Genomic DNA, 24,026 nt, shown 5'->3' on the forward strand with positions numbered 1-24,026 from the left:
ACATAGTCATTTAAATTTTTTTGCAATTACTATAATGTAGTAAAATATACTTTATGATGTTCGATTATAATTAGTACACATATATAAAAAGAACAGCCTTTTCATCAAACTTTATATATATATATATATATATATATATATATATAAATCCTTACCTAAATTACAATCTAATAAAAAAATTCAGTACGGTCGGTTTTTTAGAAATACATGGCTAGGCATCTATGAATTTGATATGAACTAGTCGTAAGATTATTTATTTAACTATCTAAATTTATTTAGTTTTGCAAGTTTGGACAATCTTTGTTTAATGAACAATTAAATAATTAGTATGTAAAAAACGTATAATAATTTTTCAAAATAAAATCATTTTTTGTAATAATTGGTCCTTGATAAATATAAAAAACTAAAGATTGCCCATCCATGTTCACAATAATTTTATATACTATAATACGCGATATGTCTACGACTATTTATTTTTTTCACAATGATATATCTTAAATAAAATTTACTCATATTTTTTTTTTAATACTTATGATTTAAAACAAATCGTTTTTATTGATATAAGTCGGATGATTTTCATTACTATTAAAATTACATCATTTAGAAGTCCTAGTTTATAACATGATAATTTTTATGATATATTGATATTTAAAACAATGACTAATAATTTAATTTGATAAAAATTCTTTAAAACACTTCATAAAAAATGGTATATATATATATATATATATATATATATATATATATATATGTGTGTGTGTGTGTGTGTATCTTTATATGGAGAAATTTATTTTTGTGAATTTCTGACTTAAAGAGTAATAAAAATATATTGAATTAAAATTCTTAAAGCATACAACATCTACGAGTTCTAGAACAAAAATAAATATTTATCAAAAATATTCAATATAAATAAATTTTTAACAAATTACACCTATCCCCCGGTTTACAAGTGTTTTTGTATATGTTCCAGAAAAAACTCGAAAAATTCACTTTTATATGAAAAAACCGTGCTAAACGAAAATCACTATGAAAAAGACCATTTAATAATGATATATTCGTATTAATCATTATTAATACAATTAATATCAATATTCAATCAATTATAAAAAAATTAATTTATCTATATAAAACAGATTTAAAAAAAATATTAAGTGTTGCATTTTCTGTAGATAAAAATTAAAATTGGTTTTTTACAGATATAAAATTTCTTTTACTCGATAGTTTTTTTCGATTTGTTTTCATCAAACTATGATTATTTTTATAATTTAAAGTTTTATAAAAAATGATTCTGTTATTCACCTTGAATAAATTTGCGCAATCAATTATATATAAACACTAATTAAAAACAATTTATGCTCTTTGTTTTGGTATTTCAAACAAACTAGCTTTTGCACACAAAAAATTTAGTTTTGGTCATGAAACGGGGATTTCACGTCTTATCTACATATTGCCATTATAGACTCATGGAATTAAATTTTTTTATAAATTAAATATTTTGTAAAAAATTATTCTTTTATTTGTTGATCTTGAATAAATTTACGCTATCAATTATATATAAACACTAATTAAAAACAAATTATGCTCTTTGTTTTGGTATTTCAAACAAACTAGCTTATGCACACAAAAAAGTCAGTTTTGGTCATGAAACGGGGATTTTCCGTGTTATCTACATAGACTCATAGAATTAAAAAAAATTATAAATTAAATATTTTGTAAAAAATGATTCTGTTATTTGTTCACATTGAATAAATTTACGCTATCAATTTTATATAAGCAAAAATTAAAAACAAATGATGCTTTTTGTTTTGATATTTCAAACTAGCTTATGCACACAAAAAAATAGTTTAGGTCATAAAACGGAGATTTGTCGCCTCATCTACATATTACCATCACAGACATAGATTATTAAGCATTCGTAACTGTAATATACATTTTGAAGTGTTGTATTTTGACAGAAAAACCATGAGAATTCTGTTGTAACTATAAGCAACATATAGTTTAGTGTTTATAATTTCGTGTAAATGCAAAATTAATAAACTTAGTTTGAAAAAAAAGTTATTTTCAGAAGCCGCGTAAGATCAAAAACGTGTAAAACGAGTAGCGTGGAAAATGAGGTATAGATGTATATTGAATTAAAATTTCTAAAACATCTACGAGTTCTAGAACAAAAATAAATATTTATCAAAAATATTCAATATCAACAAACTAATTTAAATTAAATTTAAAACGTTCTGTTTACAACTGACTATTACATTTTACTCTACTGAAATTTCCCAACAACCTGCTTAACCCACCCGTCCGAAAACTTACCTTTACTCGGCGAATCACAATCGTTATTCACAGGCGATTCACTATTATTCACAGGCGATTCACTATTATTCACCGGTGAATCATTACTATTCAAAGAATCAGATTTTGCATCAACATCATCAGTTTTGTTATAAGGATTATTATCATCGCTATAAATCGCGCTATCGCGAAAGAAATCGCTTTCTAGCGAGTACTCTACAGATTTTTCATAAAAATCATTGTTTATTGCACAGCTTTGTGCAACATGACTAGGAGAAGATAGTTGAGTAGATGAATCGCAATTTTGTGTAGTTTTTGATTTTTGGAATAATATTGTTGGATCGGCGTAGTCTAAATTTGCGAAGCGTTCGCCTATGCGTAGTAAAAGACTCTTGGAGTTATTTGCTACTTCTTTATTTTTAACCAATGAGTTTCTTTCACTAACTGAAGGTGGTTCTTCGACGTCAGTAGGTTGTTGCAGTTTTTCTAAATACAACTCCTGCAATTCTGTAGTGACCCGTTTGAAATCATTTTTACTTTTTTCGATCTCCGTTTTTAATTCGTCGAGTACCACATACTCACTTTCATCCTCATCGCAATTTGTTTTTAAGGTTTCGTAAATGTGGTCCTCGTCGTCGTTGTTAGAATATACATTGGAAGACACTATATAACTACCTTCGTCTAAATTTTTAGAATTCCGACTTTCATCGGTCGATTCTGTGATGTGCAGATCATTACACGTACCCCCATCAAGGTCTGTGTAAAACTTAGAACCTTGATTGCTTTTTATACTTTTAGTCCGCGAACGTTTAATTTTCGTTATTTTCTTGGGCAAAGTCTTTGTGTTGTACTGTTTGATCTCAAACGACTTTATAGGCGGCCTGGGAATCCTAGGAACAGAATCCGTAATTGTTGTTTCATAAAATTCCGAAGGTATACCTGGTTCTGATCTACACCTTGCAGCCTCCGGCTTCTGTGCAGTATCAGGTTTCAATTTACTCTCATAATCCATATTAACGTATTCGTTAGAATAACACTTTTTATCCATGTTAGAAGAATCTTTGCTACCGTCTTCTTCCAAATACCAACTACTGTACCTTTTCTCACCAGGTTTACCCTCAGGTGATGCTACAGGTTGATCGTTGCTCAGGTTCGTCGGTATAATAAATTTCCTGTTTTTGTTCAAACGACGCATAGACATTTCGGTACGGCGTCTTTCGTGTCTTCTTTGTAAATAATCAGGAGTCGAATCGGGTTTGACACCGGGCAAAGCAACTAAAACAAGGTAATAATTTTTATTTTAAATTTACACGAAGGTATTATTTGAATTACGTTTTAGCAAACACTTACCCAAGCTTTCTTCAGCATCGATACCCAATACCAAGTCTTTTGCCCTTGTGGGAATCTTCCCATTAAATTGTTCCAACATCAAGCGTTTTAATTGTAGGCCCCATTGTTTCTTTTGTTGTACCGAACGTGCCTACAAAAAGGGTAATTGATATATTTATTTAAGCCGTAGGTTTAGTTATAGTAATTGCAAACAAATCGAAAATGAAAATTGCAAGGAAATTTGCCACTAGTTTAATTATGAACTAGTAGTGTATGGCATCGTGCCTTAATGCAAATTGCTGGAACTTCCCGTACCGTAATGAAATATTCGAGAAATTTTAAACGTTTTCAAATATATTATTACAAATACTGTAACTTTCATTATTTTTGCATTTTCTTGTTATATGTGAGCAAATCAAATGTAAATCATAAATCATAAATCAATTTATCTCCAGAACATTAACAATCGTCATTTCATTTCGAATTCAATTTCAAAAAAAAATAGTTGCCAACAAAATTGAAAAAGTGCTCCCATATAGCCACAGTCTAAACGCATTTGCAAATAATTCTGTGCGACATTTTCACTCATACTGTGCTTAGATTGACGGCATTTTCACATTTTTCAACAGTTTTCACAAAATTGGAAAATTGCTCCAATACATAAACAGTCTAAACGCACTTGGGTAAACATTTGCACCAGAGTGGCGCTTAGACTGTACTTAGTCAGTGTAATTTTTTGAATTTTTGATCCAAAATTACAAAAATATTTTTTGAAAAAAAAAAATTAGAAACAGTTTTTTTCCAAAAGCAATTATTTTGTTGATACAAGCAGAAAGTTCTTTCAATCATTTAAATCGGACGCTTAGTTCTCTCAAAAACTGCTATTTAGGGTTGTATCTCCGAAACCGCTGGGCCTACGTTTACCAAAAACTAATAACCACTTTTCCCCGTCATTACGAACTGAATGTTTTTTGGATCATACAAATCGGATGATCCGTTCTTTCAAAACACGGTTTCTATTTTCTGCATTCTTTGCTCCATATCTCCGTAACCGCTAAATCTGCCTTTGCCAAAAACTAATTAGCACATCTCCTTATCAATAGGGATCGAATGTTTTTTAAACCATTTGAATCGGTTGATCCGTGTGCCCGAAAACGTGGACGAAAAATGCGGCATACAAAACACACACACGCACACACATCCATTTTTTCTGAAGTATGCCAAAATGTTAAGAAACCTTCAAAACGTCGAGATATGCAAACATTTTCATTTTTTATTTTCGGCCCATTAGTATAACTACCCTATGGAAAGTTAATTAACATCATACATACTTGTAAAGTGATTTGGTTCCTTGGATTATCGTATGGTATCACATGAAAACTTGTCGGTTCACCTTGAATTACTTCTACTAACATCAGATTAGAACACTAAAAATAATATATTTATAAACATAAAATTATATATATATATATATATATATATATATATCATGTGAATATTTGTGTACTCACCATGATATGACTTTTGTATGCTAATCTACCATCCTCTTTACGTTTAGTGATAAGTAACATCTTTTCAAATAAAAACACTTGCCGACTCTTGTGATTTCGTTCTTGCAAAGTGCCTTCAAGACATAATTCGCCCAAAACAGTCAGACTTGGTCCCAGCCAGCCGTCTAAACTACCTTCTAACTCCTTAAAAAAAATACAGTGGTCAATAAATTTATATTTTGATTTTATTATTTGTAATTTTTCACTCACTTGAACTCGTGATTGTTGTTCTAAATGCCTTTTAACTTCATCAATGTGATGTGCAACATCAGTCATAAGTTTAGAAGCCTTTTCTATGTGATTATTTTCATAATGTTTGTACAAATTCTGAAAAATAAAATATTTATATAAAAGTCCTGTGATAAAATTTGAAATTCTTATAGTTTACCTGCAAAAGTAAGTGATATTTCATAATCCTTTGCACAGGTTTTAACAAAAAAGATCCCAAAGGCAAATTGTGACCTAAAGAACTTTGGGTATTTCTTAGTAAACTTGCAGTATCCATAGATTGGAGTAACTCTGTTAATAACGCTATGGCTTGCGGATAATTTGTGCTGAAAATAAAAAATATATTGCATTTCATATCATATAATATTTATCATGTATTATCTTACCAGTATTTGGTATATACTTCAAAACCATCATTGCTATCTATAAAACATTTTGCTATTTTAACAGGATCGTTTTCAGTCATTTTTAATTTCAATAACAAGTCACTGCAAAAAAATTACATATATTAAAATTTTATTATGGAGTTTTAATTAATATTTGTACATACCTGTTGAATTTATATATTTCAAGTATGTTACAAAATAAAGTATCTAACTTTTCAGTATCTAATAATGACTGTTCTTTCCATGAATTCAAATAGCCCTAAAATTATAAAAATTAATTAATTATATATATATATATATATATATATATATACAAATATAAATATTATTACCTCAATAACTTGCTTCAGATCACCTACATAAGTTTCTTCTGTATTAATAACTTCTAAACAAACTCTTTCACCAACAGAAAGAGTTGATCGATTTTCATCTGCAATTAAATTTATGCTCATTAATTTCTACAATTTATTTATATATATTTATTTATTATTACACATTCGATCTTGATCACTGTGATCAGCTAAACTTTCTATAGAAGCCAAATATTGTGAACCGCCTCGATTATTGTTTGTACTAGTACTACTACTGCTTGAATCAGTAGAACAAGTTGATAAAGGTCTAACAAAGCGTAAGCCTGTTGGATTTGACTCTTGTCTGAAAAATAAATACCTTATAAACTCAACTAATTGTTTTATTTATGTATAAATAAATTTTGATGTACCTGCAAATGGGTGAATTGTTCTGACTGTTACTACAATCTGATATTGTCGATGTTAAACTGATATCAGCTACTGATGTTGTCTCAGAAATGCTTTCCATATCATTGTCAGCCATATTTTGATGTAATGTAAATAAATGACTTTTAACTACAAAATCAGAAAAAATTACAGGTTAAGAAAAATTATTACATGTAATACAATATATGTGTAAGTTATATTACCACTAGTTGTATCTTCTAAATTATCTGTATGTGATTCTGTGTGTATTTGTAAATCATTACTGCTTTGTGATATTTTACTTACAACACCGGACAAAGGAAAGTTGTGATGACTTTTAGCTTTTCTTACAGGTAACTTACTTTTTATCATAAATTGTGATTGATTTTCTGTCGGTGATGGCTGTAAGTAAGTGATAATTAACATATAATATATTTAATATGTATAATGTAAGTAAATATTGATTTACTGGGTCTGATATGCAATCGGAGTGTGCCAAAATTCTTTGAACATTTGGTGATAAAACATTAAGATTCTTGAATGGTTTTCTTGCAGGTGTAGGTATGTTGCACAATTTTAATATGGATCCTTTTATTTCTACAGAACTACCTATTTTAATAAAATTTAATTAGTATTTTTATATTTAAATATGTATGTGTATATGACAATAAATACAATGCATTTATTTGACAGGTATATAATAAATAAAACATAATAAGTAAAACGTATCAACCAAAAACACAACGAGAACTAATTAATTAAAAGCAACACATAACTAAAGCAGCAACCAAATCAAGCACAAGGTGAAGGGCTTTTATCTGAAGGACTTACTCTCATTTACCAGCTGCTAAGATCTTTTTCGTTGCTTTTTACGATCCTAGGGCAATCTTACTATTTTAAAACAATTAATCAATGTTTATCTGGGAAATTAAATATTTACAAAAAATTACCAAAGAAATCCTCCCAAGTTTCAGAATCATCATTTGAATATCCAGTATCCATCTTTAATATCATTCTACATCACACTATATTTCTTATCTTAAGTAGTTTGTATAAAATTTTATATTATATATTTACATTTGATATTATCTTATTTTTGATAATTTTGTCATTATTTTGACATTTTATGATAACAAGGCGTGTTCAATTATGACAAATGACATTTAAGGAGAATCGTAGAGAAAATAAGATAGGTGGGATAAGAGCAGGAAACCAAAAATTATAAAAAGAATGATTTAAACGTCTTTTATTCCATAAATAATTGATTTATTATATTAAATATATTTGTATTAAAAATTTATTTTGTATAAATTTGGTATATATTCAAATACAAATGTTTTAAACTTTTATTTTATCCAGTTTGAATATTTAACCAATGACCTTTGCGCAATTTTTTCCAGAGTTAATCAACGTTGGCTGCACTGAAAATTTATAAACCAACTTACTTCATCTTGTTGTATTCACGAGTGCGGTGTAGAAAAGCATTTTGTTTCAATTAAATGTTCTAGAATATCAATTTAGAAAGCAAAATGGTAAGTTTATTTACAGTATTTTAGTGAAACCAATAAAACTTTCAATAATATGTTTCGCGGTGCACATAACCATGTGATACTAAAATATATTTAGATCATTCTGGAAGACAGCAACCTCCCAAAAAATCGCATGATAGATCTTGCACATGTCGAGTTTTTGCGTAATTTACAGATTATTACAATAAATTGTTTACATTGAACACATTTTTCAAGCTTTGTCAAGTGAAACCGATACTATAATACACTAATTAATGTCACACCGACAGTTTTTGTGTTCACAATTTATCCTAACCAAAATGTTGTGCAAAACGAGTGACAATGAGTATTATATCTTAGGTATCCCTTAATCCTGTGAGAATCTTGAAAAATGAGGCTGCTGAAGAAAAAGCAGAAATTGCTCGCTTATCCAGTTTTATTGGAGCAATTGCAATCGGTGACTTGGTTAAGAGTACCTTGGGACCTAAGGGTATGGATAAAATACTAGTTGCTCATGGAAGGAATTCAGGACAAGTAAGTTATATAGTAGTTATAGTTCAAATAATAAATGTACATAGATATCAATCATATTTCATTTATATTTAGGTTGAAGTCACTAATGATGGGGCCACTATTCTTAAAGCTGTAGGAGTTGATAATCCTGCCGCCAAAATCTTAGTTGATATGTCTAGGGTACAAGATAATGAAGTGGGTGATGGCACTACCTCAGTTACAGTACTTGGTAATACATAACATAAAATATATTATTTTGGATTGCCGTATTATCATATTTTTATTTTTAGCATCTGAACTGCTTCGTGAAGCTGAAAAACTCATTGAACAGAAAATTCATCCCCAAATTATCATCTCTGGATGGCGTAGTGCTGTAGAAGTAGCCCGCAAAGCTTTAGAAGATGCTGCTTCAGATAATTCTACAAATGAAGCTTTGTTCAAAGAAGATCTGTTAAATATTGCCCGCACAACTTTGAGCTCAAAGATCTTGTGCCAGCATAAGGAGTAATTATTTAGAAATAAATGATGGTAATAAATGAATGTAATGTTATTGATGATGCATGATATTTTTAGGTACTTTTCAAAACTGGCTGTAGATGCAATATTACGTCTTAAAGGCTCTGGTGATTTAGCTGCTATTCAAATAATTAAGAAAAAGGGAGGTTGTTTAGAAGACTCATTTTTAGATGAAGGATTTTTGTTGGACAAAAAGGTTTGTATTTGTATTAAAAAAAAATTCTGTTGACTTTATAATATTTTTTTTATTATTTTAGGTGGGTCAACATCAACCCAAACGCATTGAAAATGCAAAAATCCTCATTGCCAATACTCCTATGGACACAGATAAAATAAAAGTATTCGGGTCTGCAATTAAAGTAGATTCAATGGCCAAGATTGCAGATTTGGAAATGGCAGAAAAGGAAAAAATGAAAAACAAAGTGGAGAAGATTCTTAAACATAATGCAAATGTGTTCATCAATAGACAATTGATCTACAATTATCCTGAGCAATTGTTTGCTGATGCCGGAGTTATGGCTATTGAGCATGCTGATTTTGATGGCATTGAAAGATTGGCTCTTGTTACCGGTGGTGAAATTGTATCTACTTTTGACCAGCCTGGGCTTGTTAAATTGGGTACATGCAAACTTATTGAACAGGTATAAAGGAATAAGAATTCATATAATAATTTAATGATCCATTTTCAATTTGTAATTATTTTTCAGGTTATGATTGGTGAAGACAGTTTACTCCGGTTCAGTGGTGTTCCATTGGGAGAAGCTTGTACTGTAGTTATTCGTGGTGCTACTCAGCAAATCATTGATGAAGCTGAAAGATCTCTTCACGATGCTTTGTGTGTGCTTGCTGCTACTGTCAAAGAATCCAGGACAGTTTATGGAGGAGGTAAGAGGATTAAAGATACTTTTTGTGTCTTTGGATTCATTATGTTTATATATTTATTATTTTATAGGTTGTAGCGAGATGCTGATGGCCTGTGCTGTTATGCAAGCTGCAGCTCGGACTCCTGGTAAAGAAGCTGTTGCAATGGAGGCTTTTGCAAGAGCTTTGCAGCAACTCCCCACGACAATTGCTGATAATGCAGGATATGATAGTGCACAATTAGTGTCTGAATTAAGAGCAGCCCATTGCCAAGGAGATTCCTCCACTGGATTGAGTAAGTAATTAATACATGTTATATATAAATGTGTATATATGATTGTAAATTTAATATAAATCTTGATTTACAGATATGGACTTGGGTAAATTAGGCTGCATGAAGGCATTAGGCATCACAGAATCCTATGTTGTAAAACGTCAAGTTTTGCTATCAGCTGCTGAAGCTGCAGAGATGATTCTGAGAGTTGACAATATTATGAAGGCTGCACCAAGGAAACGTGTTCCTGACCGTGGACACTGTTAGATTCTAGATTTAAGTTATTTTTGGAGCTGATTTTGGATCCTACTGCGCACTTTTAAATCATCTGAAGTATTTAAATCAATCATTTCACATCAAGCTTAATTTGTTATATTAGTATTGATTCTATGTATGCATTCTGTTGAGATTTTTTATATAAGAATTATAAAGTAACATGCTGTAATTGTTGAGAAGTTTTTTACTTATAGGAAATTCAATTTGATTTTTCAGACTTTAAGTGTTGTTTAATTCAGCACATTTAAGGAGATGCATATATATATATATATATATATATATATATATATATAAATTAGAAAAATCTGGTTATAAATAAACAGTTTTAGAATGTTTAAATTCCAAAGTCGTTTCAAAACTGTCAACTGCCCATGTATACCATCTATACATAATTCGTATTGATATTCTATGACTTGGCTTAGTTCAACGTTTCGTCAAAAGAAGCGAATTTTACTTCAATTTAACCAAAATTGATTTTTACTAATAATTGATTCAAATTTATTTCACATACCATTTCCACTAAAGTGTCATACGAACAGTTTTTAAAGCTCTTTCCAAACAATGTTATCAGTAAATACATATAAATATAAAAAACTTGATCTGCAACGTACTTTGTCTTAACCCTAAACATCGATTTAATAGATATAATAAAGTTGCAACAAATCAGTAAGGTGTTATTAGTGTGTTTTAATCTGTGGAAGTCGATGAGACTTCAATAAAAACACTAAAATGTGCACGTAAATGTTATTTTCTAAGTTAACCTAAAATTTGAAATGTCATTTACGGGGCGCCCCCCAATGGGGCCGAATATGGCATATATGCCCCCAAATATGATGCCACCCATGCCGGTCATGCAGATGCCACCTCATGTAAATATAATAAATATATACATTTTATAATATCTGGAATCAACTTTTGTGTAGTTAGAATAGTTTCTGTTTAGTTCCAAGTCTGTTGTCTCATAAATATATTTCATTAATACAAAGTATTAATCATATAGTTTATTAGGCAATTGCAAAAAGAAATATATTTATGAAAGCATATAATAAGATGTTGCAAAATCTGTATCTAATATACAAAACTTAGCAATGTAACATTATTTTTACAATATTTAAAGTTTAAATTCTTGTCGATTTAAGTATGGCTTTATGTATAACTAATAACATGCATATAACCTGTAAGCAAAATAATATTACATATCTGTAATCAATTTTTTTTTAATTAAATCTTTTCCTAGTCACAGACATCAATTTCTCTTATAGGTAATGCCCGGAGGTATGCCAATGAGGCCATTTTGTCCACCGGGACCTCCACCTATGAGACCGCCTTTCAACAAACCGCCTCCACAAATATCAGCACCTCCTCAACCTGCACAGGCACCTGCACCGACTGGTACAAGCGATGGACCAGCAGTCACCGTCTTTGTTGGTCAGTAGTAAAAGAAATCTAAACCTCATTTCTTATTTATTAAGTTCATTGTGTAATTCAACTTACACCTAGGTAATTTATTAATAATTATCCAATTATTAATAAAAAAAATTAATATTGACTACTTAATTACATTTATATTTGCTAAAATAGTATATTTACATCAATTTTTTTTTTTCAAAGGCAATATAACAGAAAAGGCTCCTGATACCATGATCAGGCAGATTCTTTCAGCTTGTGGTCCAGTTGTTTCTTGGAAACGGGTTTCTGCATTTGGATTTTGTGAATTTAGGTGTGTATTGTAATGATTTATTAATAAGACAAAAATGTCTAGGTTATTAAATTACGAAATTCATTCCAGTTGTCCAGAAGCTGGTTTAAGAGCAGTACGTTTGCTACATGATTTAGAGATTGGAGGGAAAAAACTGGTTGCTAAAGTTGATGCAAAAACTAAAATAGTATTAGATGAATATAAAGGTAAATACATTTATATATGTATATATATATATATATATATATATATAATTTAATTTCTTTTAATTAAATTTTCAAATTGTTATATTTTTAATTCTAAAACTTTTCCTTATATTGTAAAGACTTTGATTGAATTATACCATATTTTTGTATGTATAAAACTTCCAGTTTGATTGTAATAACAGAGTATGGACAAATGAATATTGTTATTATGAATTATATAATTCATTATTATACAAGTAGACTTTAGGGTTTATTGTGTTTATAATATCTCATTGTCTGTACCATTCAAACAACACACCCTACACTCCTAAAATAAAGTATTCTTTTTTTTATTCTCTGGAAATTGCTTAGAAATACCTTACTTAGCAAAACAACGTTTGGCGGGTCAGCTAGTATATATATATATATATATATATATATATATATATATATACATATATAAAAAAATTTATAATAATCTAATTTTTTTCAGCTGAAGAAAGAAAGAAATTGAAACCAGATGATTCATCTCCAACCCAAGATGAAGTTGAGTGTGATTCAGAATATATGAATGACAACGCTCGTGATTCAGATAAAACTGCTATGATAAAAATCAAAGCAACAATTTCTGAATATGAAAATGATATTAATAATTTCGATGCTATCAAGGAAGGTATGACCTTTAACATAGGTTTTAAATTCACTTTAGATTTTGTGCACATAGTGCAGACTAGGGAATGCAATACCGATGAAAAATTTCAATACCGGTATTTTGGTAATTTTTCATTTTAAAACCGGAATAACAGTAAATTACCGGTATTTTTATTATCTTAAACAAACGTAAACAAAATTGAAAGTTACTAGTACAAATATAAAAAAATGTATATACAACTACAACTATATTCAACTAAACAATAAAAACAATAAGTTTATTTTTTTAAATAATAATTTAACAGAATTATATCCAATTTAATTAATTCATTATCACTATCGAGTATATTGAGTACTTTTCACCAAAAATAAACTTATGAGTAAGAAAGACCAAAAACTCATAAAAGATTAAATTACAATATTATAATAAACTGTATTGTCTGTTTCCGATGTGTTACATTAGCATTATCTCTAATATTTTAAAAAAATAATTTTTCTATATTAATTTAAGATCGGATACTTTGTCGGGATAAATAATAAGTTACTATAACTGTTGAGTATTGTTATTTAAAACAATGTGATGCTTCTATAGTATTTTCAAACTTCAAAAAGTGTTCGCAAAATAATATTTTATAATTGTAATAAGAAGCAAAAATATTTAGTAACTATCATAATTATTATGTATAAAGTAAGAAAAAAATAAAGATTACGCAGGGGTAATCTGTATGATATAAAATATTTTGACGCACATATCACTTAAAAAAACCATTACATTTTTATATAAGATGAAACAAACATCATTATCTATCAGTCCAATTCTATTTATTGTAACACGATATGTAAAGCAATAAGTATTCAATTTAATGACGAGTTGAGATAATATTTGACATTTGTTTATCCTATAGAATCACTTGAAGATATAGCTGTTTATGCGATTATGGAATTTAAAGATAAATTTGCTCCGAGAAATTAAAACTTTAGTGTATTATGTATTTTTGGGGTAATTACCGGTAAAAATACCGCCGAAAAATCGGGCGGTTTACTGGTAATTCGGCTTACTGGTAAACCGGTATTGCATTCCCTAATCCAGACAGTATTTCTTTTTGCAGAAGAACAAATTGAAAAGCGAAATAAGATTCTACAGGAAGCTGATATTGAAGAGGGCAAAAGAGATCTGATCACAAGAGAAATTGGTAAATTTCGTGAAATCATGAAAAAGCAAGAAGAACAAAAAGAAAAAGAAGTTTCTCGGCGCAAAAAAGATGAAAGGGATAGAGAAAGGGAAAAAGGAGAAAGAGAGAAAGATAAACGTAAGGGTAGTTCTAGTCCTGCCAGAAGCAAGAGCAGTAAAGAGGAACGTAGCAAACGCAGGAGGTCTAAATCTAGGTTCGAATTTGTTATTCCAGCAAACACCTAATTTGAAATTGATTATTTTATTTATATTTTTTTTATTTTAGATCTAGAGATCGGGAAAGGGATAGAGAAAGAGAGCGAGAAAGGGAGCGCGAACGCGAAAGAGAAAGAGAGCGCGAGAGAGAGCGTGAACGTGAAAGAGAAAGAGAACGCGAAAGAGAGAGAGAACGTGAAAAAGAAAGAGAACGAGAAAGGGAAAGAGAGCGAGAGAGAGAACGAGAAAGGTAATAGAAAGCCCTAATTTTTTTTTCTTACATTTTATCAAATTAATCTTAATAAAATGGTCTAATTATCTTCAGGGAACGTGAAGAAGTGAAAAAAGCACCGCCCAAAACTGCAGCTGAATTGGCACGTGAAAAAGAAATGGAGGAGGAAGCTCGAGAAAAGAAAGAAGCTGATAAAAAGGCACGAAAGAAAGAGGCAGCTTATCAGGAAAGACTGCGAGCTTGGGAAACCAGAGAAAGACGCAAGGCTAAGGATCATGATAAGGTTTTTAATCATAATTTATTACATTAAATATATAAAATAATATATAATTTATATATATTATTCATTTTTGCGTAATAAGACTGCTTTTAATATTATTCCCAATAGATTGTGCTATCTAGACAAATATTATGATTCTCCTGATGCTATTGTTGATGCATTTAATTCTTACTTTATTAGTGTTTATCTGCCTAAACTTGACATACCCATTTTATTTGATCATAATGATACAATCATGATAGATATAGATGTAATTGATTCTAGTACTGTGCAACTTGCAATAGCAAGTTTTAAACCAAAATATTTGGTTTCGATGGTGTTCCATCTTTCTTTACACGTGATTGCTCATCTGCTCTATCTGATCCACTTGCATTTTAATTTCATCTATCATTGCGTACAAACACTTTTCTAAATTGTTGGAAAATTGCACGATTAGTTCCAACTTTTAAACAAGGTGATACGTCCAATATTACTAATTACAGACCGATATCATTATTATCAAACTTTGCTTAGGTATTTGAAAAAATTATTTATAGAGAACTAATTCCTTCTGTTAGAACTTTAAATTCTACTAATCAACATGGATTCATGCCTGCCCGTTCTACGATAACAAATTCAATCTGTATTAAACAATATATAGCTGAGAATCTTGATACTAATGGACAAGTTGATGTTATTTACACTGACTTCAGTAAAGCTTTTGACAAAATTGATCATAACATTCTTCTTACTAAATTATCTAAGATTGTCTTAGTTCTTAATTCTTTACTTTTTTTTTTTTAATTTCTTAATAATCGTAAACAGTTTGTCTATCTTAATGGATTCTTGAGCAATATTGAAAATATCAGTTCAGGTGTTCCTCAGGGATCCATTCTTGGTGCACTACCATTTATTATTTTTATTAATGACATCTGAAATTATTAGCTGTCCACATTTATTATTTGCAGTTTATCTCAAACTATATCTCAAAATAAATTCTATTGATGACTGCTTATCATTACAGTCTCTCCACTCTTGGTGTATCTATAGCAAATTACATTCAAATATATCAAAGTGCAAGATTCTTAGTTTTTCACATAAGCGCGTTCCAATACATTTTGATTATAAAATTTCTAACACCAGCATTGATAGATGTAATAAAATTTCAGATTTGGGAGTTTTATTTGATTCCGGTTTGTTTTTCAAGGATCATATAACTGATATTTGTAATAGAGCACCTAAATCTTTAGGTTTGATACTGAAAAATTGTAAACAATTCATTTCTAGCAATGCACTTTTTTGCATGTACTATTCTATTGTACGTTGGTTCGATTATTTGGTATCCTCATCAAATCAACAATTCTGATGCGATAGAGAAGAATCAGCGAAAATTTCTGAAATATCTTTATTATAAAACATATAAAATTTACCCTGAACGTGGCTTTGACCACAACACTTTATTAAAAGAATTTGGTATTCTTTCCCTTGCCTCACGTCGATTTATCTGTACAATTATGTTCTTATTTAAACTTTGCAATAATTCTATAGACTGTCCTCTTATTCTTAATCAACTATCCTTTAATGTTCACGATTATTTTTCAATTATCCTTCTCCTAAATCTAATTCTCTCTTAAATTCGCCTATTTTACATGTGTGCTCTAACTTTAACTTAATTAATAATGAAATAGATATTCACAACACTTCACCTAATCAAATAATCTCCATCTGCCTTAACAAGTTAACCTTTTTATATTCTTTTTAAATATCTCATTATTTTATCTTATTGTTATATTCTGCATTATATGTAATTTTATGTTAAGCATTTTATGTTAATAACTATATATTGTAATTTTGTATATATTTTAATTGCTATTATTTATGTAAAATAATTGTATTTTTGTGTCCTCTTGAAAGAAATCTGTGGGTTATATATTTAAAATAAATAAATATATACACCGATAAGGAAAACTGATTTTATCCTGTTCGGCCTAATTTTGTTCTTTGAAATATAATTAATTAATTAATTTATGTTCTCCAATGATTTTCCTTAGGAAAAAGAGAAAGAAAGATGCAGAGAAGAAGAGCGGGAAAAAGAAGCCAAAAAGTTGAAGGAATTTTTAGAGGATTACGACGACGAAAAAGATGACTCAAAATATTACAAGTATAGTTTTGAATACATAAATTTGTACAAAATAATTTTTACTAATATGATTTTCATCCCACAGAGGCAGAGAACTTCAGAGACGGATTGGAGAAAGAGTTCGCGAGGCCGACATGGATCTTAAAGATCGCCAGAAAGAAATTCAGGAGCTGGAAGAACTTCGTAATAAAGTATTCGCGAGCGGCACACACGATGATCCTAATCAAGAATTTGAAAGGGTAATTATAAATATAGGTTGGAAAAGGCTGTTGAGTTAAACTTTACTATTACTATTATCTTGCAGCTTAAAAAAGAACGTGACGAGCTGTATAAGCCGAAAATACTGATCGATGTCAATCTGGAACAATCTCAACAACGTGAAAGGGAGCTCGAGCGTGAGAGGGAACGTGAACTAGAACGACAAAAGGCTCGTGAGCGTGAAAGGCTGCAGAAGGAGCGCTATGTGGTTGCCCAAGCAAGCCGAGAATTAGCAGCCGTGGATGCTGAACCCATAGAATCTGATTCAAGTGACGATGGTCACTTTGCGTCACCAGATCCGCCTCCTCCGGACGAGGATATGAATTCAGATTCCCGCGATTCAGCCGATCATCGTATGCCTGATCCCGCAGAGGAAGAATCTTCACAACATTCCAGCACACAACTATCAAGCCCTACATTGAAAATAACAACTATCACCACTAATAACAAGAAAAAGAAGTTTGGAAGTCAGCGATGTCTTTAACAATGCAGATGATGATGAAGATTCTAATGGGCTTGTTAAAAAACGCAAACTAATACCTTTAGATTACGATGACAACAAGGGTAAGCCTAGTGATACCAGTAGCACAAATCATTCTTCAAAAGATAAAGCTAAAATATCTGAAGAATCCGCCAAGTCTCAAGAAGAAAAGCGACGGCACATAAAACTATTAATAGACAAAATACCGACAGAAAAGAATGCCTTGTTCAGCTTCCCACTAGATTGGGCTGTTATAGATAATGGCCTTATGGAAAAGAAGATACGACCATGGATTAATAAAAAGATTATTGAATATATCGGTGAACCAGAGCCTACTTTGGTTGATTTTATTTGCTCAAAGGTTTTAGCGGGCAGCAGCCCCCAAGGGATAATAGATGATGTTCAAATGGTACAAAAATTATAATCATAATCTAATATGTTTTACTATCAATTTATCTAATGTGTATTTTATATTACAGGTTTTGGACGAAGAAGCAGAAGTATTTGTTGTTAAAATGTGGAGACTTTTAATTTATGAAGTTGAGGCTAAGAAATTAGGATTAGTCAAATAATCATCAATACTTGTAAATATATGTAGGCATTTTACGTACACTTTTTAGATGGCATCAAACATTTATATATCTCACTTTGTACTTCGAATGACAAGCATTAGAAATAATTCTGTTGGAATTTAAATAAATGATGAATAAAACTTATGATTTATAGTAAATGGATTATTAAGGTAATATAAAAGACAAACATATATATATATATATATATATATATATATATATATACATACACAACACGTTGTTGAATTAATTAATTCAATTAAAGATTTATTCGAAAATACTGTTTTGTTACATATAATTATTATGAACAAAAAAGTGATCTTTGTCAGAATAAATTGATCTAATGAAAAATTTTAATAGTGTTAGGGGTAACTGATTTCCAATAAAAATTTTAATCCTATATTATAAAAATTATTAAGTTTATATGAATAGAAATTCTACGTCTACAAAAATTTGATAATTAACCAGTTATTGACCAGGCAATTGTGAATTGTGGCAGGATGGTTGAAATCGGTTATTCTTCAATTCTCATTATAGAAAAATAAGTAAATTGATTTCAATATTCAATTAAAGAATAATTGTTAGAGTTGAACAACCCGTGATGTAACATTTTAATATACATAATTTTTTATACAAGATTAAGATTTTTCAAAAATTCAGTCAAAATTAAGATTGTAAAAATTTGGGGTTATATGCATTTTTTCTAAGCTAGGTCTTTACCGAATTCATTTTATTTTCAATCTGAGAACTAAGCCCCTTATCAATTTTCTGATAAAGTTTGTTTTATTATCATGTAGCCCAATCCTTTTAATATGAAAAGTGTCGATTTCAAATTCCTCATTCGTTACCTCATTTCGCCGCCATTAACGCTTAAATTGACAGTTCTTAATGAGTCAAAACAATAATTTTATGCAATTCTTATCGTAGTCTTAATATGAATGTATCTGAAATAAAGTGCGCAATATAGTTGTTTTTCGATACGTTCAATGTTATTAAAACAATTTCAAATTAATATAACAAATATTGCAAAATATTGCACCTTGTTGTTGTGCTACACAGATTTCTCAAATGTCATATTCAGCTAAGGCGATGAACAAATTGCAATTATTCAATAAAAGTAAGAAGTGAATCATTTAGTTTAATTAATAGTATAATAAAAATATTCTATATCTAATAAATATTTATATTTATTGTGCATTGAACTAAAAGCATTTGTTAGGTTAGAAAACTAGAAAAAATGGAAATTCCTCCACAACTCGATTCCCAATTAAGTACCTTGCTCAAAACATATTTAAAAGAAAACCATTTGGATTTGGCTCTGCAAGTAATCAATGACAACAAGTACAGTGAGATACTAAAAGAAAATTGCTCAGATTTATTTCCTGTTATAAGTGAATACCTTACAGAATCCACGCAGCTAACAAATCCTGAATTATATGAATTATGCAAAGACCTACTCAATACAGTAGCTCTCAAATCAAACCCTTATGATGTGCTTCATGAATTAATAAACTTATTCGAGACATGCAAAGATGATATGACATTCCTTTCGATCCTACCAGCTCATAGAATATGTTGGAAACTTGTACCAAAAAATCGTTTGAATACTTTAGCATGGACCATTAACGCTATGTATTTGTATATAGAAAATATATATGACACAAAAGATGATACAGACGAAGATACTGACCTGAGATTATTTAAATTATGTGAAGCTTTTACAGATTTTTGTTTAAAAGTATTTGAAGACATGCCCAAAGATTCTGCATTGATAGAAAATAAAAAGAAAAAGAATTATTTGGTGGAGTTTATGGTAAAGTTAATAGGCAAACCTATAGGGCGTTTGAATACTAATAATTTACCTACATCAGGATATAAAAAACTTGTTAATGATCTTTTGAATCTTCTAAAAATACTTCTTGGAGATATTTATTCAATATTAAATGATTTTGTTTGTGATACAGCTTTTTTAGCTGTTGTTTATTATTTACTATTCATTGAGAGTAATCAATTTGAAGGCTTTTATGTGTACAGCACAAATTATATTGTCAGAAACATGATTTTTTTATCTAGCGCTTTGATAAAACATGACGATCAATTTCTTATTACTAAAGGCTTGCATTTAAGTCAACATGTTCTTAACTTGGTTACGTCAATAAGTGATCAAGAATTAGAAGGCAATGTTTACAATCAGTATTTTATATCACTGTCACAGGTTGTAGTATACAATGGTTTAGAAAACATTAGAAAATCGGCATTAGCAAATATTTCAAATGGTATTTTAAAATTTGATACCAAAGGTCAATATCTTTTGCTCCAGAATTTTTTGCCACAGATATCTCATTCAGGTTTGAAAGGCTACATTTGTACAATATACAAAGATATGCTGCGAGATGTCTTTGATAGTAAACAAACATTTCCAATATATCTAAAAGGCAAAAAATTACTGAGCATTTTGAAAATCTTTATCACATTGCCTTCAGGTGCAGCCACAGATTTACTAGATTTAGCTGATCAAATAATAGCAGCTTTGAATACATTACGATTTTTGATATTGAGAGACAAGTGTAACCAGACAGAAATTTGGAATCATATTGCAGTTATCCAAGAAACGTTTTTGAATCCCTTGCGTGAAGGTTTGAAAATGTCAAAAGCACATTATGAAATTAAGCTAAAAGAATTGAATGATGAGAAGAAAGTGACCAAGGATGATGTTGAGTTTGAGGTTTTGATTGGCAATGAAAAATTATCAGAGTCACCAATTTCTGATAAAATTGCAGCCGTGCATTCATCTTTGAATGCATTTCATGTTATGGAAAGTCTAATGATATATTTAGAAGAAAGTATCACCGAAGATCAAAAACACAAAATTAAATAAATTTATGTTAATTATTAAATATATATTGTTGATATTTTTTAAATCTTTTTATACATACATATTTTCCTTTCCTTTACTTTATTCTTTTTTTTAGATTATATAAAATATTTTCATGGAAAACTTCTTTTGCGATGTATGACATCAAATTTGAATGCAGTAAATTCTTCAGAAAATGAAAACAATACAAAAAACATTAAACAAAAAATTTTAGAAGCTTCTTTACCATTTGTTGTTAGTAAGTAATATTTTGTAATAAGCTATTATAAATAAAGTTCAAGAAAAAACTCAAATGTTTTATATAAATTATATTTTTAAATAATAGAACATGGTTGGACTTATCAAACAATTGGTTTTGGAGCTGAATCTATGGGGATGCCGAATATCGTACATGGACTATTCCCTAATGGAGGTTTAGAATTAGTTTTGTACTTTTATAATCAGTGTAATGGAAATTTAGAGAAACTAATGCAGGAGGTAATATAAATAAATATATATATATATATATATATATATATATATCCCCATAATTATGAAAGTGGTCTAAGTCAAAATTTAAAAAAAATGAGTTTTTCAGTTATTTCATACCACATTAGTTTTTAAACTAAATGTATTCAGTGTAATTTTTACGAAATTGTCAAAAATGAACCATTAGATGGTGGTTGTAATTTCAACATTATATGGAATTCATTTAGTGTTAATTATGAAAGTGGTCTAAGTCAAAAATTTAAAGAAATTATATAAAGATCTTGAAATTTATGGTATCAGGTCATTCCTTTCTATCGAATGATCGTGATTTTGGGTTGATAGAAATGTAAATAAAAAAACAAATAACTTATACAATCCTGAGCATTATTATGAATTGATAGAAAAGTGCAGAAGAAGCAATACATTTTCGATAAAGCGAATGTCGGAGCCGGATTTTATTTCAACGAAATCATTAGAAAGAAGAGTAAAAAATACCGCGGGCGAATCTGTCTCTTGGCTACAAATTCAATGGATGAGATTCTGAAAAAATGAACATTATAAAATGTTTTATAAAACTTTTTTAGATGATTCTACTTTTCACGTTTTGGATCTTTCACCTAAAAGAGGAAGATCAAAAATATACGGAAATATTAAATTACTTCTTTTATACACCAGCATTAGACCAGTATCGGAAAAAAAACATAAAGATATTATGAGTTTACTACCCTACATCCCTCCAGTTTTTCAGGAACATTTTAAGAATCTTAAATACTCAAAATAATAATAAAAATAGATTACCGTTTAAAAATAATTAATAAATGCTCACGAATTATTTCAATAAAATTATTGTTTCAAATAAAACTCAAAGTTCTTTATTGCTTTAAGTCATTTATATTCAGTTAATTTTGAAAATGGTCTAAGTCAATTCAAACTTTAAAAACAATATTATCGTGTGAAATTCCCACAAAATTTCATATTCATAATAAATTTCCATTAATTAAGACTGATAAAATTAAAAATTAAAATGTCGCATAATGTAAAAACATTTTTTAATTTATTCAAATGCAATTCATTAAATATTTTGAAACAAGAAATATATGACTTAGACCACTTTCATAATTATGGGCACATATATGTATATTATTAATTTGAGAAATAACGTTTTAGCATAAAAGTTTAAATATGACTGCATTTGATTTTATTTGGTTTGCAATACGAGAACGGCTACTAATGAACACACCTTACATGAAGCAATGGCCGCAAGCCCTAGCTTTATTAGCAATGCCAAACAATATACATCTTTCTATGCCAACTGTATTAAAATTAGCCGATGATATTTGTTATCATGCTGGCGATAGATCTGTGGATGTAAGTATATCATATTTATCTAATTTATATAATTGTTATCAATTACATATTGTATGTTTTCATTTAGTTCCGATGGTACAGTCGAAGACTAGCTGTGTTAGGAATTTATAAATCAACAGAATTATATATGTTACAAGATGGGTCTCAAAACTATGAGTCAACATGGAACTTTCTGAGCAGGCGTGTGAAAGATGCTGAGGATGCTAAACGGAATCTTGATAATGTTGACAAAGTGTTAGATAAAAGTACAGAGACTGCAAATGCTGCTTTTATGACGGTTGGTTGTAAAGAATAGTTGTTGGTATGAAGACTTTGTAACAATATTTTGTTTTGCAGGTTAAAAATATGCTTAATATTTATTAAAAAGATCCAGGTATTCAATCATTCAATATTGTTATTATTAGTTAAAAGTAAAACATATTAATTATAACATGTATAACAATGATTATAATATTTACTTACCAATATTATATTACACTTTATTTAATTAATTAATGAATTATTCTAATTTTATTTATTATGTAGTTTGCTTTGATAATTTATTATGGGTTTTGCTTTGATAATTTCAACTATAAACTATAACTTCTTAATTACTTATTGTAAATAAAAACAGTTTTGTAAATAACTTTAACGTTTAATTCAAATTTGTCAGATAAACACTTTGAAAAGTGTTGCCATAAGTCATGAAATAGATTTTGCACACGTGGTGCCATCTGTGCACGATTCTATTAACACTAATGTTTTTCTAAAATGTCATCAAATGTCAAACTGCTAATCTCACAATTTATTTAATTATATTTATTGCGTCCGTATACAACTGTAATAATAAATTTCAGTGATAATATAATAGATACATATTAAATTAGTTTAATTTTATCGTTAATAGTAAAATTGTTCACTTGAAAATTTACCAATGCAGCAATTACAGACTTGAACATGTACCCTTTTACAAAATACAAATATTTCCACAAAAAACAAGAAGAATGTCATCAGCCACAAAAGAAA

At 29.2% G+C, this 24,026-nt stretch overlaps 3 protein-coding genes and 1 pseudogene across 3 annotated transcripts; 3 read left to right on the forward strand and 1 right to left on the reverse strand.

The window, feature by feature from the left end:
- Nucleotides 1-1,876: 1,876 nt before the first annotated feature.
- On the reverse strand, nucleotides 1,877-7,582 carry LOC113373326 (pleckstrin homology domain-containing family G member 1-like). Its single transcript, XM_026613635.1, has 15 exons — nucleotides 7,449-7,582; nucleotides 6,968-7,107; nucleotides 6,723-6,900; nucleotides 6,504-6,648; nucleotides 6,276-6,436; nucleotides 6,115-6,212; nucleotides 5,947-6,041; nucleotides 5,783-5,884; nucleotides 5,557-5,722; nucleotides 5,379-5,495; nucleotides 5,130-5,312; nucleotides 4,950-5,045; nucleotides 3,640-3,769; nucleotides 2,311-3,564; nucleotides 1,877-1,980 (listed from the first exon to the last, which is right to left on the reverse strand). Exons 1-15 carry the CDS (start codon nucleotides 7,510-7,512, stop codon nucleotides 1,877-1,879), a joined length of 3,033 nt encoding a protein of 1,010 aa, XP_026469420.1. The 5' UTR covers nucleotides 7,513-7,582.
- Nucleotides 7,583-7,931: 349 nt separating this feature from the next.
- LOC113372149 (T-complex protein 1 subunit beta-like) lies at nucleotides 7,932-10,606 on the forward strand. Its single transcript, XM_026612472.1, has 9 exons — nucleotides 7,932-8,030; nucleotides 8,367-8,540; nucleotides 8,613-8,748; nucleotides 8,810-9,023; nucleotides 9,093-9,231; nucleotides 9,293-9,676; nucleotides 9,743-9,920; nucleotides 9,988-10,191; nucleotides 10,265-10,606. Exons 1-9 carry the CDS (start codon nucleotides 8,028-8,030, stop codon nucleotides 10,435-10,437), a joined length of 1,605 nt encoding a protein of 534 aa, XP_026468257.1. The 5' UTR covers nucleotides 7,932-8,027; the 3' UTR covers nucleotides 10,438-10,606.
- Nucleotides 10,607-11,159: 553 nt separating this feature from the next.
- LOC113372314 lies at nucleotides 11,160-18,401 on the forward strand (annotated as a pseudogene).
- An 861-nt stretch (nucleotides 18,402-19,262) lies between these two features.
- Nucleotides 19,263-23,395, forward strand: LOC113372528 (ubiquinone biosynthesis protein COQ9, mitochondrial). The gene is made up of 6 exons (XM_026612865.1): nucleotides 19,263-19,427; nucleotides 21,283-21,423; nucleotides 21,511-21,662; nucleotides 22,821-23,021; nucleotides 23,089-23,298; nucleotides 23,358-23,395. Exons 1-6 carry the CDS (start codon nucleotides 19,379-19,381, stop codon nucleotides 23,382-23,384), a joined length of 780 nt encoding a protein of 259 aa, XP_026468650.1. The 5' UTR covers nucleotides 19,263-19,378; the 3' UTR covers nucleotides 23,385-23,395.
- Nucleotides 23,396-24,026: the final 631 nt, after the last annotated feature.

This window comes from Ctenocephalides felis, unplaced genomic scaffold, assembly GCF_003426905.1.
Source record: "Ctenocephalides felis isolate EL2017-DRISC unplaced genomic scaffold, ASM342690v1 CF-g0.4_SCAFFOLD_01604, whole genome shotgun sequence".
NCBI lineage: Eukaryota > Metazoa > Arthropoda > Insecta > Siphonaptera > Pulicidae > Ctenocephalides > Ctenocephalides felis.